Genomic DNA, 15474 nt, shown 5'->3' with positions numbered 1-15474 from the left:
AACGAACCATATAACAGAAAGCAGTGTGGTATGCAGTCTTACAACTATCATGGAATCAGTATTTTCATCTACTCTTTGTATTATGAACATTTGTCTGTAGCATTCTGTTTACATTCAGACCTGAAGGTGACCATTTATCTGATCGAATCTAGTAATCTATGTATAGCCCTCTTGCAGTTTTGCAAGTAAAAAGTTTCTGAAGAAGACTGCAACTCTACACAGAGTGAACATTAATAAAACCGTCAAACTACAGGGTCGGATTCCTGACTGGAAATGGATACAGAAAGGTCCTATGAACGTGTGTCCGGAAATGCATCGTTGCCACGGTAATGGCGCCGACGAATGAAAGTTCGTCCAGTTCCTCTGACCAAGTGCCGTGTGTTCCTCGCGTATTACAGGCTGTATGATGGATGCAGCGTACTTCAAGCAGCAGAATGGTCCGGTTGTTATGTCGGGAACAACCCGAGATGGTGTCTGTGTATGACCAAGCATACGGAAACGGCCGAGAGGCAGCACAGTTACACCAAAACAATTATCTCACAAATACCAACCACATCACACAACATTTGAAGTCCTTTTTGGACGTTTGTGTGATCATGGGTCTTTTCAGACAGACGAACGTGAAGGGAGACGACGGACTGTGCCTACACCAGATTTGGGGACCGTGTTCTACAGGATGGTGAGACACACGCTAGTACAAGCTCCAGGCAAATGGCCCCCACCAACGTGGTGTAAGCTTTTCTAGAATGTTCATATGGAAATGATGCTCTAAGCCCCCCTTTTCTAACTCCGACTTTTGCCGTTGCACATGGATTAAGAAGAAACGCGAACTGACTGTAATCGACCCTGCAAGTGGAGTAGAAAAGAGTTTGGCACCTGCAATAATTTAATTTGATAGAAATTAATTTGATAAAGGAAATTTTCATTAATGTAGTGAGAATTGAAAGGGTTGCTCTACCGATGTACAGAAAGAAAGTTCTGTCCAAAATAACAATTTGATTTATTATGACTAAACTCAAAATAATAAACAAAACACATGAAACATTTACAATACGTCAAATTGGATACTCAAATAAATGCTGTGAAGGTGAAGTTGTCCATAAACTAGCTTGTGACATTTATGACCATGTGGTATGTGGAGCCAATTCCTTGAAAGTCAAATCTTAAGAGAAACACCCAGCCAACCCAACATTAATTGCTGCTACAGTAGTGAGAACTCAGACAATGAACACACAAGACAGATCCACGTTAGAAAAGACGAACAGGCGCGCTGTGCTGAGCTCTGATTATCACATGGCAAAATTCCCTAATCTGCCGGTGCTGCGGACGTACATTACCAAGCTGTCTTCTTAACTGCAAGGACACGATCTGGCGTACCGGAGGCGATGGTTGGTTGCTCGACGTTCCGTCGTGGTGATGATAATGTCGCGAGTATAGCCCGAAACAAATTATCCTGCTCTGGTTTTTCCAGACTAAAGACTTCCTAGCAACACAAATGCGCTTCTGAGGGAGACGAAGAAGGCTCGCCACACAATCACTGACATCTACATCTACATGACTACTCTGCAATTCACATTTAAGTGCTTGGCAGAGGGTTCATCGAACCACAATCATACTATCTCTCTACTATTCCACTCCCGAACAGCGAGCGGGAAAAACGAACACCTAAACCTTTCTGTTCGAGCTCTGCTTTCTCTTATTTTATTTTGATGATCATTCCTACCTACGTAGGTTGGGCTCAACAAAATATTTTCGCATTCGGAAGAGAAAGTTGGTGACTGAAATTTCGTAAAAAGGTCTCGCCGCGACGAAAAACGTCTATGCTGTAATGACTTCCATCCCAACTCGTGTATCATATCTGCCACACTCTCTCCCCTATAACGTGATAATACAAAACGAGCTGCCCTTTTTTGCACGCTTTCGATGTCCTCCGTCAATCCCACCTGGTAAGGATCCCACACCGCGCAGCAATATTCTAACAAGAGGACGAACGAGTGTAGTGTAAGCTGTCTCTTTAGTGGACTTGTTGCATCTTCTAAGTGTCCTGCCAATGAAACGTAGCCTTTGGCTCGCCTTCCCGACAATATTATCTATGTGGTCCTTCCAACTGAAGTTGTTCGTAATTTTAACACCCAGGTACTTAGTTGAATTGACAGCCTTGAGAATTGTACTATTTATCGAGCAATCGAATTCCAACGGATTTCTTTTGGAACTCATGTGGATCATCTCACACTTTTCGTTATTTAGCGTCAACTGCCACCTGACACACCATACAGCAATCTTTTCTAAATCGCTTTGCAACTGATACTGGTCTTCGGATGACGGTACAATGATTGATTTTAACAAGCAAAGTCACACAGTAACTTCGATACAGTCAACTTTAGCCAAAACTGCTCAAGACGGACAACATAGGCAGTTGTATGCAGAACGCTCAATTGCCAACTGTACTCTGAAAGTTACGTTGAAGTCGTAACTTCAGCAACTTCGTCAAACAGTTACAATTAAATGAAAGTATATTAGACAGAAAACGAAAGGTAGGCTGTCCAGAGCAGCGAGAGCTCAGTCTTGTAACCTACCCCGACCGAAAGGCGAGAGCCGACTCTACCAAGAGCACCCGTACAAGCCGAACACAGAACATTACCGCCCCCACCACAGTGGCCGTGGTTAAACGTGCCAATCAGCAATTCGAAAACCGGAGGAAAATTTCACTTTATTGCCGAAGCACTACTATTCCACCAATGGAGATACTTGGCGCCAATTTCTGCGCCGATTTTGCTATGTCACGGAGCTATCCCCTGGGCAAGCCAATCACAGTTATGATTTTACAGAAAACGCGGGAATTTGCCCGCCAGGACTGCCTGGAAACACAAGTCATTCCCACGCCTCGCTCGTAGCCCGTCAGAAAGTGTTTTCACTAAGCTTCTGCGAAGTAACGGAATCTCTAAATCCAGGCGCTCCTTCAGGCCCCTGTAGGGGTGTCGCCCCCGCTCTTATGACAATGTCGGCGTCTGGACAGCATTCACTCGACTCCCTCACACCCGTTGGCATAACCCTTTCAAGATCAGCAGAACCTGCCTGTCACCGAACCACCCGGGTGACAAGAGACGCTGCGTGGGAAGTCATCATGTGAAGGAGTAGCAACTTTTCACCACATGCAATTAGAGAGGAAAATATCCATATCTTATGACTTCTCAATCTAGCCTTTTAATGACCATACTCGGCTATACTTCCCCAACTCGAATTACTCAGAGTAAGATATAAATATCGGACCACCCGAGTGACGAGAGACGCTGGGTGGGAAGTCTTCATGTGAAGGAATAGCAACTTTTCACCAGATGGAATTAGAGAGGAAAATATCCATATCTTCGGACTTCTCAACACTAGCCTTGTAATGACTATACTTAGCTATACTTCCCCAAATCGAATTACTCAGGGTAAGATATAAATATGAGAGGGCGCAAGTCACTGTGTGCATGGTAAAGGCATGCCACTTCTCAAGCCAAAGTATGACAACCGCTACTATCCCTATCACTTTCGACCCCATGGAGGCCACATTAAACATCTGTTGTGACGTGCATGCGATGCAGCTCTGTCCTGTGTTCCGGAACAATTTGTTGCCTTTGCACGCACACCGTCCATTTCTGGACACATGTTCATACAACCTTTCTTTCTCCATTTCCAGCCAGGAATCCGTTCCTGCAGATTATCGGCGTTACTAATGTTCACCCTGTATTATTCTAAAAATCGCTTCCTACAATACTAAAAATGTCAGGTAATTAACAAGTTTTTGAAGTTACGATGCGAACTCACAGGTTAAAATTCATTCTCTCAAGCCTCGTTTACACCGAAGCGAATACAAATGAACGAACATTGGCAAACGAGTATTCTGTCTGGTGTAAACTGTAGGCGAGCACAAGCAAACATCATTTGGTCATGTTCATTTCATATTCCCTAGTGTTCGTTCGTGTTCCGCTGATTGCCGGTCTTTCAGCGAACGATCCAAGGAAGTTTGCTTCCGTTAACTATCTTGTCTATTTCTGTTGTCGAGATGAGTTAACCAATTGACTGAGTGATCAGTCTTAGAGATAGAAGTTATTGGATATCATAGGTGCTTTTGGGATCCAAAAGATCCATAGCACAAATGCCGAAGGGAAATGAATATGGTTGGCAGGAAATTGCTCATCACTCAATGGTCCAACTCGGCACATGAGAAAGACGATAAATTCATTAGACGCTTGTATCAGAAGCGAATGAACTAAATACACACAAACTTTATATTTCTTTTTATTGTAAAGGGAAACCACAATAACTTTCCTTGAAAGTGAACCGAATATACACTGTCCAGACACATTAATGTGGCTGCCTGTCAAAGCCTGAGTAACTACCTTTTGCAGCGTGAGACATGCAGAGAGAGAGTGAGTGAGGTTCTGAAAGGACCAATAGGGATGTGGCGCCATGTCGGCTCCCGTGCCATGACCAGCTGCGCTAAGGATCAATGGCTCGAAAACCTTGATCGAGTTGGCCTTGCAGATTCTCGATTGGGTTTTAACCCAAGGACTCTGGTGGCCAGGGGATAAGCTAACCTCATCTCGGTCTTCTTCGAACCACCCACATACACAGCGAGCTCTATGATAGGTTGAATTGCCCTGCTGGTAGATGCCATTGTCCCGAGGAAAAACGAACTGCTTGTAGGGGGGGACATGATTCCTAAGGGTAGATGCACACCGGTGTTGATCCATTGCGCTTTCCAGAATGACGAGACACCCAGGGAAATCCACTAAAACATTCCCCAGACCATAACACACCCACATCTACATCTACATCCATACTCCGCAACCCACCTGACGGTGTGTGGCGGAGGGTACTTTGAGTACCTTCTATCGGTTCTCCCTTCTAATCCAGTCTCGTATTGTTCGTGGAAAGAAAGATTGTCGGTACGCCTCTGCGTGGGCTCTAATCTCTCTGATTTTATCCTCATGGTCTCTTCACGAGATATACGTAGGAGGTAGCAATATACTGCTTGACTCTTCGGCGAAGGTATATTCTCGAAACTTAAACAAAAACCCGTACCGAGCTACTGAGCGTCTCTCCTGCAGAGCCTTCCACTGGAGTTTATCTACCATCTCCGTAACGCTTTCGCGATTACTAAATGATTCTGTAACGAAGCGCGCTGCTCTCCGTTGGATCTTCTCTATCTCTTCTATCAACCCTATCTGTTACGGATCCCACACTGGTGAGCAGTACTCAAGCAGTGGGCGAACAAGCGTACTGTATCCTACTTCCTTTGTTTTCGGATTGCATTTCCTTAGGATTCTCCCAATGAATCTCAGTCTGGCATCTGCTTTACCGACGATCAACTTTATATGATCATTCCATTTTAAATTTCTCCTAATGCCTACTCCCAGATAATTTTTGGAATTAACTGCTTCCAGTTGCTGACCTGCTATATTGTAGCTAAATGATAATGGATCTTTCTTTCTATGTATTCGCAGCACATTGCACTTGTCTACATTGAGATTCAATTGCCATTCCCTGCACCATGCGTTAATTCGTTGCAGATCCTCCTGCATTTCAGTACAATTTTCCATCGTTACAACCTCACGATATACTACACCATCATCCTCAAAAAGCCTCAGTGAACTTCCAGTGTCATCCACAAGGTCATTTATGTATATTGTGAATAGCAACGGTCCTACGACACTCCCCTGCGGTACACCTGAAGTTACTCCTACTTCGGATGACTTCGCTCCATTGGGAATGACATGCTGCGTTCTGTTATCTAGGAACTCTTCTATCCAATCACACAATTGGTCTGATAGTCCACATGCTCTTACTTTGTTCATTAAACGACTGTGGGGAACTGTATCAAGCGCCTTGCGGAAGTCAAGAAACACGGCATCTACCTGGAAACCCGTGTCTATGGCCCTCTGAGTCTCGCCGACGAATAGCGCGAGCTGGGTTTCACACGGCCGTCTTTTTCGAAACCCATGCCGATTCCTACAGAGTAGATTTCCAGTCTCCAAAAAGTCATTATACTCGAACAAAATACGAGTTCAAAACTTGACAACAGATCGACGCTAGAGGTTTAGGTCTACAGTTCTGCGCATCTGTTCGACGTCCCTTCTTGAAAACGAGGATGAGGATGACGTATGCCCTTTTCCAAGCTTTTGGTTACAGGCTGTTTGGCTTCAGGTCTTTCACGCCGTATACTCCAACGGCTACCTGTAAAAAAACAAAAAAAAGCTCTGGACACTATGAGACTTAACATCTAAGGTCATAAGTCCCCTAGAAGTTAGAACTACTTAAACCTAACTAACCTAAGGACATCACACACATCCATGCCCGAGGCAGGATTCGAACCTGCGACGGTAGCGGTCACACGGTTTCAGACTGTAGCGCCTAGAACCGCACGGCAACGCCTCAGACTACACGGCTATCCCGCGCGGCGGTCAGAGGCATAACTTGGTTGCAGATAGGGAGATAGAAACCTGGACGATGGGAACGACGAATGGTGCCAAGAAAATGATTGCGTGGCTTTTCTGTGGATTTACTTGAAGTTTCTACTGAGAAGGAGATTTCATGTGACCCTGGAGGGAGACATGGGAGAACCGAAGGGTGTGGTGAGTGGCTAGGTAAGTTGTGTTGTCAGCATATTGTGGGAGGTACGTTGGGGTGGCGCTCTGAGTATGTCTGTAGTGTACAGGATGTAAAGGAGGGGTGAAAGGACAAAGACTCGAGATACACCTGCAGTGGGGTGAAAGATGCGGGAGCAAGTGTGGTTGATTGTATTATATACAGGGTGTCCCATTTATCTTGAACTCGCTAAATAACCGTTTGTCCAGATGCAAATTACAAAATGTTTCAAGCAAATATTCTTTAGCTGTCAGAGGGATATCAATCAGCATGATTGCCTTCGTTGTAGCTTTGTTTTTACAAAGATATGAACAGCGGTATGACTTTTTTAAATGGCACCCTGCATTATTTATTCGGTAATTCATTTCCTCTCCTGAAGACCTATTTAAAAATATATCACAGCGAACCATTCACTGAAACTGAACGTTATTAATTACACAACACAACACTGACGTTGACGCTCCCATCGCTTAGTGCAGGTACTCGGGGTAATGGAATACATTCACGTGCTAACGTTGACAGAGGACAAACGTAAACATAAGTAGAATGCACACCCGTCAGTCCGTCAACCGTCGTCAGTTGAAGATTGTGTGAGTAGAATGTACACCAACGAAGAGAAGATAGAAATGCTACTCATCTGTGGGGAATGTAAGTTAGCAAAACAGTAATTGCAATACTTTTTTCTTATGTACGGGTACATTTAGTACAGTAGTTCAGCCCTTTTAAATACTGTTGTGTAGAGAAGGCATGCAGTAAAGGCTTTCCTTCCTACAAACTGCATCGGCAGAACATTTCTTTTATTGTTGTTGTTGTTGTTGTTGAAGGTAGGCGAAATGCTTACGCAGGCAGCGGAACTGTACAGAGAGCGATATCCTAACAAGAACCTACCTTCCCGACGGATGTTTTCTAGTCTTGCGACGCTTCAGGAAACGTGAAGTTCCAACCCACGACAACGCAGTCGTCGTAGCACTCGCACAGCCGAGCTGCCGAAGTTACTGTTCTAGATTCCGTTGTTATGAATCCACATGTGCGCACACGACAACTTGAACACGAGATTGGCAATCCTAAAACCATTGTACCTCGTATTCTTACACTTCACAAGTTGCATCCTTACTACGTACACCTACATCAAGAATTGCGTGGGAATGATTTCCAGAAGCGTGTACAGTTCTGTCAGTGGGCACAGCAGCAAATCCTCGCCAACTCGAACTTCTTCTCCAACGTTCTATTTACCGATGAATATTTCTTCTCAAACAAAGGACAGGTAAATACAAGTAACATGCATTATTGGTCCAACGACAACCCACGATGGCTTAGACAAGTGGAACATCAGCGTCAATGGAGAGTTAACGTCTGGTGTGGGATGCTTGGTATTACAATTATTGGCCCTTATTTCATCACTGGTAGTCTAAATGACACAGAGTATGCCAACTTCCTCAGACGAATTCTTCCACCTCTTCTGGATGAAGTGCCGCTGAACCAGAATGCTTATGTGGTATCAACACGATGGATGTCCAGCACATAATGCTTTGTGTGCACATCGTGTTCTGAATCGAAGATATCCTGCCATATGAATTGGTCGAGGAGAAACAGTTACTTGGCCTGCTAAGTCCCATGATTTAAATCCTCTGGACTTTTTTCTTTGGGGATGCATTAAAGACGTTGTCTATCGCGATATTCCAACAACTCCAGTGGACATGCAGGAACGTCTCGTGCTTCCTTGTAATTCTCTCAGCAGGCAATATTGGAAGCAGTAAATAATTCTTTCATTCAACGAGTGTACCAGTGTATCGGTTTCCAGGGTCACCAATTCGAGCACCTTTGAATGTTCTACTCCTGGGCAATGGTACAGGAGAGTCAAAGTCAATTTTGTGTTATGTTTTTACTTGCTTTTCATTTGTTTTTTGAGACGTCCAGCAAGTGTACGAGTTTGTGATCCCAGGTTCAAAGTCAATGTTGTGTTATGTAATTAATAACGCTGTGTTTCAGTGAATGGCACATTGTGATACATTTTTGAATAGGTCTTTGGGAGAGGAAATGAATTACCGAATAAATAATGCAGGGTGCCATTTAAAAAAGTCATACCGCAGTTAGTATCTTCGTAAAAAACAAAGCTACAATGAAGGCAATCATGCTGATTGATGTCCCACTGACGGCTAAAGAACATTTGCTTGAAACATTTTGTAATTTGCATTTGGACAAACAGTTATTTAGGGAGGTCAAGATAAATGGGACACCCTGTATAGGACAATGGTGAAGAAAGGATGATATAAGGCAGACATAGTTAACTGAGAATGCATAGGTTTGTAGCTTGAAGAGCAGTCCAGATTGCCATACCTGGTGGAAGCCTTTTTCGATACCAAGGAAGACAAAAATGGCAAAAATTGGGAGATTAGATGAAAAAGGCTGGTTCAAATGGCTCTGAGCACTAGGGGACTTAACTTCTGAGGAGGTCATCAGTCCCCTAGAACTTAGAACTACTTAAACCTAGCTAACCTAAGGACATCACACATATCCACGCCCGAGGCAGGATTCGAACCTGCGACCGTAGCGGTCGCGCGGTTCCGAACTGTAGCGCCTAGAACCGCTCGGCCACTCCGGCCGACGATGTAGAAGGTATAGAAATTGATTGTCGATGGAATAGTTAGAAAGAAAGCTACATTGGGTTTTCGGAATGGGTAACTGGTTTTGAGGCTTTACACCAAGGTTAGAGCATGTCTCCACCTTATCTACTGCAGAGGTTCAGAATTATTTTAGACTTGACGAATTTAAAAAAAAAGATGGCACTCCAGATTTTGCGTTTTAGTCTGTTTTTTAACATTTTAGATAGGCATTACAGTTGTTAATCGTGTGTTCACTGATGGCACCTAACAAGGGGTCTCCCTTGGTTGTTCAGTCGTTGGGCCCACTGTGTCCTCGGGATTTGCTTTCCTCATCACTACAGTGTATTTTCTGCAGACCTCCATGCATTCCTGAAAGTAATGCTGCAGATGAGGCGCCTTCAGAGCAAACAGTTTCTCATCCACTCCGTTTTCGTTAGTGGTGTACAATCGTTGCCAGCACATTTATCCAGCAGAGAAAATGGTTCAGCTTATACACGACCAACTGTACATCCTACAGCGGCAGGAGAAGGTGACATTTTTCTGGGTACCAGGAAACGTGGGAATTTGGGGAAATGAACCGGCAGACAAAGCCGCCAAGGAGATCTGCAGGGAATTTAACTTTCATGTTCTATTTCCCTGCAGGATTTCATCTCGTTGGTGAGCCGCAGGTCCATGCAATTGTGGGAGGAGGCGTGACCAGCGGTGACGGACAGTAAGCTACAGTTGGTGATGCACGCTATCCAGCTGTGGCCTTCCTCAAGCTGGTGACTTGGGCAGGAATGAAGTGGCTGTGACATGCCTTCCAATTGGACATTGATCTGTAGTCAGTTGCATTAACCACTGCGCCACCCAGACAATATATTTATCCAAAATGCACGAACTATGCTCCCAGGTCAACCCACTTTCCCACCTAGCGACACCTATCCACGGTCTCTGTCCGTGTCCTCCATGCTCGTTAATTTTAGATTCCCGCCAGAGGTCGAACGATATTGTGCATCTACACTGAAGGTTGTGAATTCGTTGCCCATCGAGGCGAATATTCATATAAATAAAACAGCTGGAAGAGCAATGTACTGACCACGTGCCCCTTCATCTCCGCATCGAGTGATGTCTATTGGTTGAGGATGACACGGCGGTCGGTCAGTTCGTTGGGCCTTCCAAGGCCTGTTCACATGCAGTTTTTTTTAATGTAATTACGATTTTCAAGACGGATAATACGAGGGTGAGTCAAATGAAAACCTTAAATATTTTTTTAAATATTATTTATTGTGCAGAAGTGGTACAACACTGTATCACCTTTCAACATAATCTCCCCCACGCTCAATGCAAGTCCTATGGCGCTTATAAAGTGCACAGATTCCTTTAGAAAAAAATTCTTTTGGTAATCCGCGCAACCACTCATGCACCGTGTTGTGCACCCCTTCATCAGAAGGGAACTTCTTTCCTCCCATTGCGTGTTTGAGTGGTCCATACATATGGAAATCACTTGAGGCAAGGTCTGGTGAGTATGGAGGGTGAGGAAGACACTCAAAACGCAGGTCTGTGATTGTTGCAACTGTTGTACGGGCAGTGTGGGGCCTTGCATTGTCATGTTGCAAAAGGACACCTGCTGACAGCAATTCACGTCGCTTTGATTTGATTGCAGGTCGCATATGATATTCTAGGAGGTCTGTGTATGATGCACTGGTGACAGTAGTCCCTCTAGGCACGTAATGCTCCAAAATGACGCCTTTTTCGTCCCAAAAGAGTGAACCCAGGTTTCGTCCCCAGTAACGATTGTTGCAAGGAAGCCATCACGTTCCCATTCAAAGTGCTAAAGAAGTTCTTCACAAGCATCAACACGTCTTTCTCTCATTTCAGACGTCAGCTGCCGTGGCATCCATCTTGCAGCCACCTTGTGAAACTGGAGCACATCATGCACAATCTGGTCTGCTGATCCATGACTAATCTGTAAACATGCTGCAATGTCATTCAGTGTCACTCGGCGGTTTTCCTTCACTATGGCGTCAACTGCTGCAATTTTCTGTGGAGTCACAACTCGTTGTGTATGGCTTGGACGAGGACCATCTTCCACTGAAGTCACACAATTTGCGAACTCCCTACTCCATTCTTAGACTTGCTGCTATGACAAACATGCATCACCGTACTGAACCTTCATTCGTCGATGAATTTCAATAGGTTTCACACCTTCACTACGCAAAAACCGATTAACAGAACTCTGTTCTTCCCTGGTGCAAGTCGCTAGTGGGGCGACCATCTTTATATTGATACTGCGACGGTATGTGTATATCTGCACTATGCTGCCACCTACAGGCCATTCTGCACGCTGTTTGTAGCACACTTACCAACTTACTGGATAACGGAGCGAAATTTCGATTTGTTATTACAAATTTTTCATTTGACTCATCTTCGTGTAACAAATCTACCAACTCGCCTTCTCACCATATTATTGCTCATCCATCTCTGGACCGCCTTTTTTCCCACCGTCCCCGGGCTACGTTGCCATTTGGGATCCGTGTGCAACGTGTGCTAGATTCCCTCTGTACAACACCAAATCCTGGGTTTTAACCCCCTGCCACCCTGGTTACTAAAGAGGCCCGGAGTGATTTTAGATTTATTGCAGTACAAGAGAGGTTGCACTCCTGCCACCGTTTTTAATGCAGCGTTTTCTTCCATTTTATCTGAGCACCACGACTATGTAGCTGTTTTTACGGATGGGTCAAAACAAGAGGATTCCGTTGGTTGCTCTGTTGTTTTTCCGGATCGTGTCCTCAAGGTCCGACTCCCTCAGACTTTTACTGTCTTTGATACGGAATTGTTTGCGATCTTGCGGGCACTGGAGCAGATGAGACATTCTTCCTGTCCTAAATGTCTTGTCTGTTCCGATTCACTAAGTGCCCTTCACTCTTTGCAACGTTTGTATCCAGCAGATAAAATAGTCCAGACCATCCAAGATGCCCTTCTCCACCTACAGCGATTGGGGAAGGTGGTGGCTTTCTGCTGGGTTCCGGATCATGTCGGCATTGCTGGGAATGAAAGCAGCCAAGGAGGCGTGTCTCGATCCAGATGTATCTCAGTGTGCTGTACCCTCGCACGCACTCACCTCGCTGTTGAGCTCACGAGTCATGCGTCGGTGGGGGGATGAGTGGCTGGAAGTGACTGACAATAAGCTCCATATAGTCAAGCCCACAACGCGTGTGTGGTGTACTTCCTTTCAGCCCCGTCGACGGGACGAGATTCTCCTCACTCGGCTTCGGATAGGCCACAGCCCTATGACGCATGGCTTCTTACTCCGGCGGGAGGACCGTCCAATGTGTGGTGCTTGTGGCGTCCAGGTCATTGCGCGCCACGTTTTATTGGATTGCGTTTTATTTTCTGACCAGCGGGCCGTGGCTGACTTGCCAGCGGACCTGTCATCTCTTTTAGGCAACACTCGGACGAATGTGGTTAAAGTTTTAAAGTTCTGTGCCATGTCAAATGTTTTTACAAAGATTTTAGGGAGAGGATCTTAATTTGCTCACTGTGTGACAAGCTCGCCCATATTTTATGTAGTGGCCAGCCAATGACAATTTCCTGTAGCATTCTTGTTGCTACGTTTTCCCTTTCCGTAGTTCTACTTTCATATGTAGCATTTTCCTTCTTTTCCTGCTTTCTTTGCGTGTGTGTTTCAGTTTTATTAGGTCTGTCCGCATTCGTTCCCTTTAATTTGTGTCAGGGCACTGATGACCTCGACGTTGAGCGCCCATAAGCCCCAACACACACACAAATCTACCACAGCATAAAATCTTCCCTATTTTTATTTTTTTAATAAAGTTCACTACAGACTCGAAATCCCAAAATGTACGGACAGATACACGGTGGAAATTTCCAGACACCACAATTTTCTTTTGTTTTATACGTTTGCAGATCTCGAAGATAGAAAATTAGTATCCTGACACCATGGCCGAAGTGGAAGAGCCACCACCGGCAGACGTGGGCGATGTTGCGAAGCCCGAAGATGGCGAACCTGAGGCTGCAGAAGAAGAAGAAGAAGAAGGAGCGGAAGAAGCCGCCGATCTGGCAGAAGCAGAGGAGGAGCCCGAAGGCGAGCTGGTGGGCGTGCAGATGCAGCGGACGAAGCCGACCAAGGCGTACAAGGAGAAGAAGAAGCCCAAGGCGCTGAAGACGAAGAAGCCGCCCAAGCCGAAGCCGGCGTCGTACGTGTGGCTGCCGCGGCCGCTGCCCAGCAAGGTGCCCTCCTTCAGCCCCTGCCCGCACCTCTACTTCCGCAGGCCCGTGGCCCCGCGAGACGGCCTGACCAGGGACGAGTACATCGACATCTTGGCTCAGCCTCGACAGTAAGTAATTTTTTAAAAGTTTGTTTCCCTCCATTTTAAGACTCTGTCAACACTTCGTCGTTATACAGTGAGCTGACAAAAGTCACAGGACAACGACATTCACGTATACAGACGACAATGGTATCGCGAACACAACGTATAAAAGGGTAGTGCACTGGTCAAATGGGTCAAATGGCTCTGAGCACTATGGGACTTAACTTCTAAAGTCATCAGTCCCCTAGAACTTAGAACTACTTAAACCTAACTAACTAAGGACATCACACACATCCATGCCCGAGGCAGGATTCGAACCTGCGACCGTAGCGGTCACGCGGTTCCAGACTGTAGCGCCTTTAACCGCTTGGCCACTTTGGCCGGCGTAGTGCACTGGTGGAGATGTCACTTGCACTCAGGTGACGCATATGAAAAGATGTGCGAGGGCATTTCGAAAAGTCTACATCTACATCCATATTCCGCAAGCCACCTGACGGTGTGTGGCGGAGGGTAACTTGAGTGCCGGTCGGTGTGGCCGTGCGGTTCTAGGCGCCTCAGTCTGGAACCGCGTGAGCGCTACGGTCGCAGGTTCGAATCCTGCCTCGGGCATGGATGTGTGTGATGACCTTAGCTTAGTTAGGTTTAAGTAGTTTTAAGTTCTATGGGACTGAGGACCACAGAAGTTAAGTCCCATAGTGCTCAGAGCCATTTGAACCATTTTTGGTACCTTGAGTACCTCTATCGGTTCTCCCTTCTATTCCAGTCTCGTATTGTTCGTGGAAAGAAGGATTGTCGGTATGCCTCTGTGTGGGCTCTAATCTCTCTGATTTTATCCTCATGGTCTCCTTGCGAGATATACGTAGGAGGGAGCAATATACTGCTTGACTCTTCGGCGAAGGTATGTTCTCGAAACTTAAACAAAAACCCGTACCGAGCTACTGAGCGTCTCTCCTGCAGAGCCTTCCACTGGAGTTTATCTACCATCTCCGTAACGCTTTCGCGATTACTAAATGATTCTGTAACGAAGCGCGCTGCTCTCCGTTGGATCTTGTCTATCTCTTCTATCAACCCTATCTGTTACGGATCCCACACTGGTGAGCAGTACTCAAGCAGTGGGCGAACAAGCGTACTGTATCCTACTTCCTTTGTTTTCGGATTGCATTTCCTTAGGATTCTCCCAATGAATCTCAGTCTGGCATCTGCTTTACCGACGATCAACTTTATATGATCACTCCATTTTAAATCACTCCTAATGCCTACTCCCAGATAATTTTTGGAATTAACTGCTTCCAGTTGCTGACCTGCTATATTGTAGCTAAATGATAGGCGATATTTCTCTAATGTATTCGCAGCACATTACAGTTGTCTACATTGAGATTCAATTTCCATTCCCTGCACCATGCGTCAATTCGCTGCAGATCCTCCTGCATTTCAGTACAATTTTCCATTGTTACAACCTCTCAATATACCACAGCATCATCCGCAAAAAGCTTCAGTGAACTTCCGATGTCTTCCACAAGGTCATTTATGTATATTGTGAATAGCAACGGTCCTACGACACTCCCCTGTGGCACACCTGAAATCACTCTTACTTCGGAAGACTTCTCTCCATTGAGAATGACATGCTGCGTTCTATTATCTAGGAACTCTTCAATCCAATCACACAAATGGTCTGATAGTCCATATGCTCTTACTTTGTTCATTAAACGTCTGTGTGGAACTGTATCGAACGCCTTGCGGAAGTCAGGAAACACAGCATCTACCTGGGAACCCGTGTCTATGACGCTCTGAGCAAAGAAACAATGGCTCGCAGTCCTTAAATAGAACATTTATTTATAAAACATCAGTTACATCTTATTAACTGGATTATTTGTTATTTTTCGACATAATAACTTCCGTTATCCAAACATTTGTTGAGTCGGTGCACA

General features: G+C 45.3%; 1 protein-coding gene across 1 annotated transcript in view; it reads left to right on the top strand.

Annotated features, from left to right (window-relative positions):
• Positions 1-15474, top strand: part of LOC126365793 (glutamic acid-rich protein-like) — a 104597-nt gene that overhangs the window by 34379 nt on the left and 54744 nt on the right. Inside the window, exon 4 of the mRNA XM_050008375.1 lies at positions 13143-13573. Coding sequence (XP_049864332.1) covers positions 13176-13573 — 398 coding nt within the window. The 5' untranslated portion in view covers positions 13143-13175. The remainder of the gene's footprint in view (positions 1-13142; positions 13574-15474) is intronic.

Source organism: Schistocerca gregaria, chromosome 4, assembly GCF_023897955.1.
Source record: "Schistocerca gregaria isolate iqSchGreg1 chromosome 4, iqSchGreg1.2, whole genome shotgun sequence".
In the NCBI taxonomy this organism is placed as follows: domain Eukaryota; kingdom Metazoa; phylum Arthropoda; class Insecta; order Orthoptera; family Acrididae; genus Schistocerca; species Schistocerca gregaria.
The sequence above is the reverse complement of the archived record's forward strand: the minus strand, read 5'-3'. Positions and strand labels throughout refer to the sequence as shown.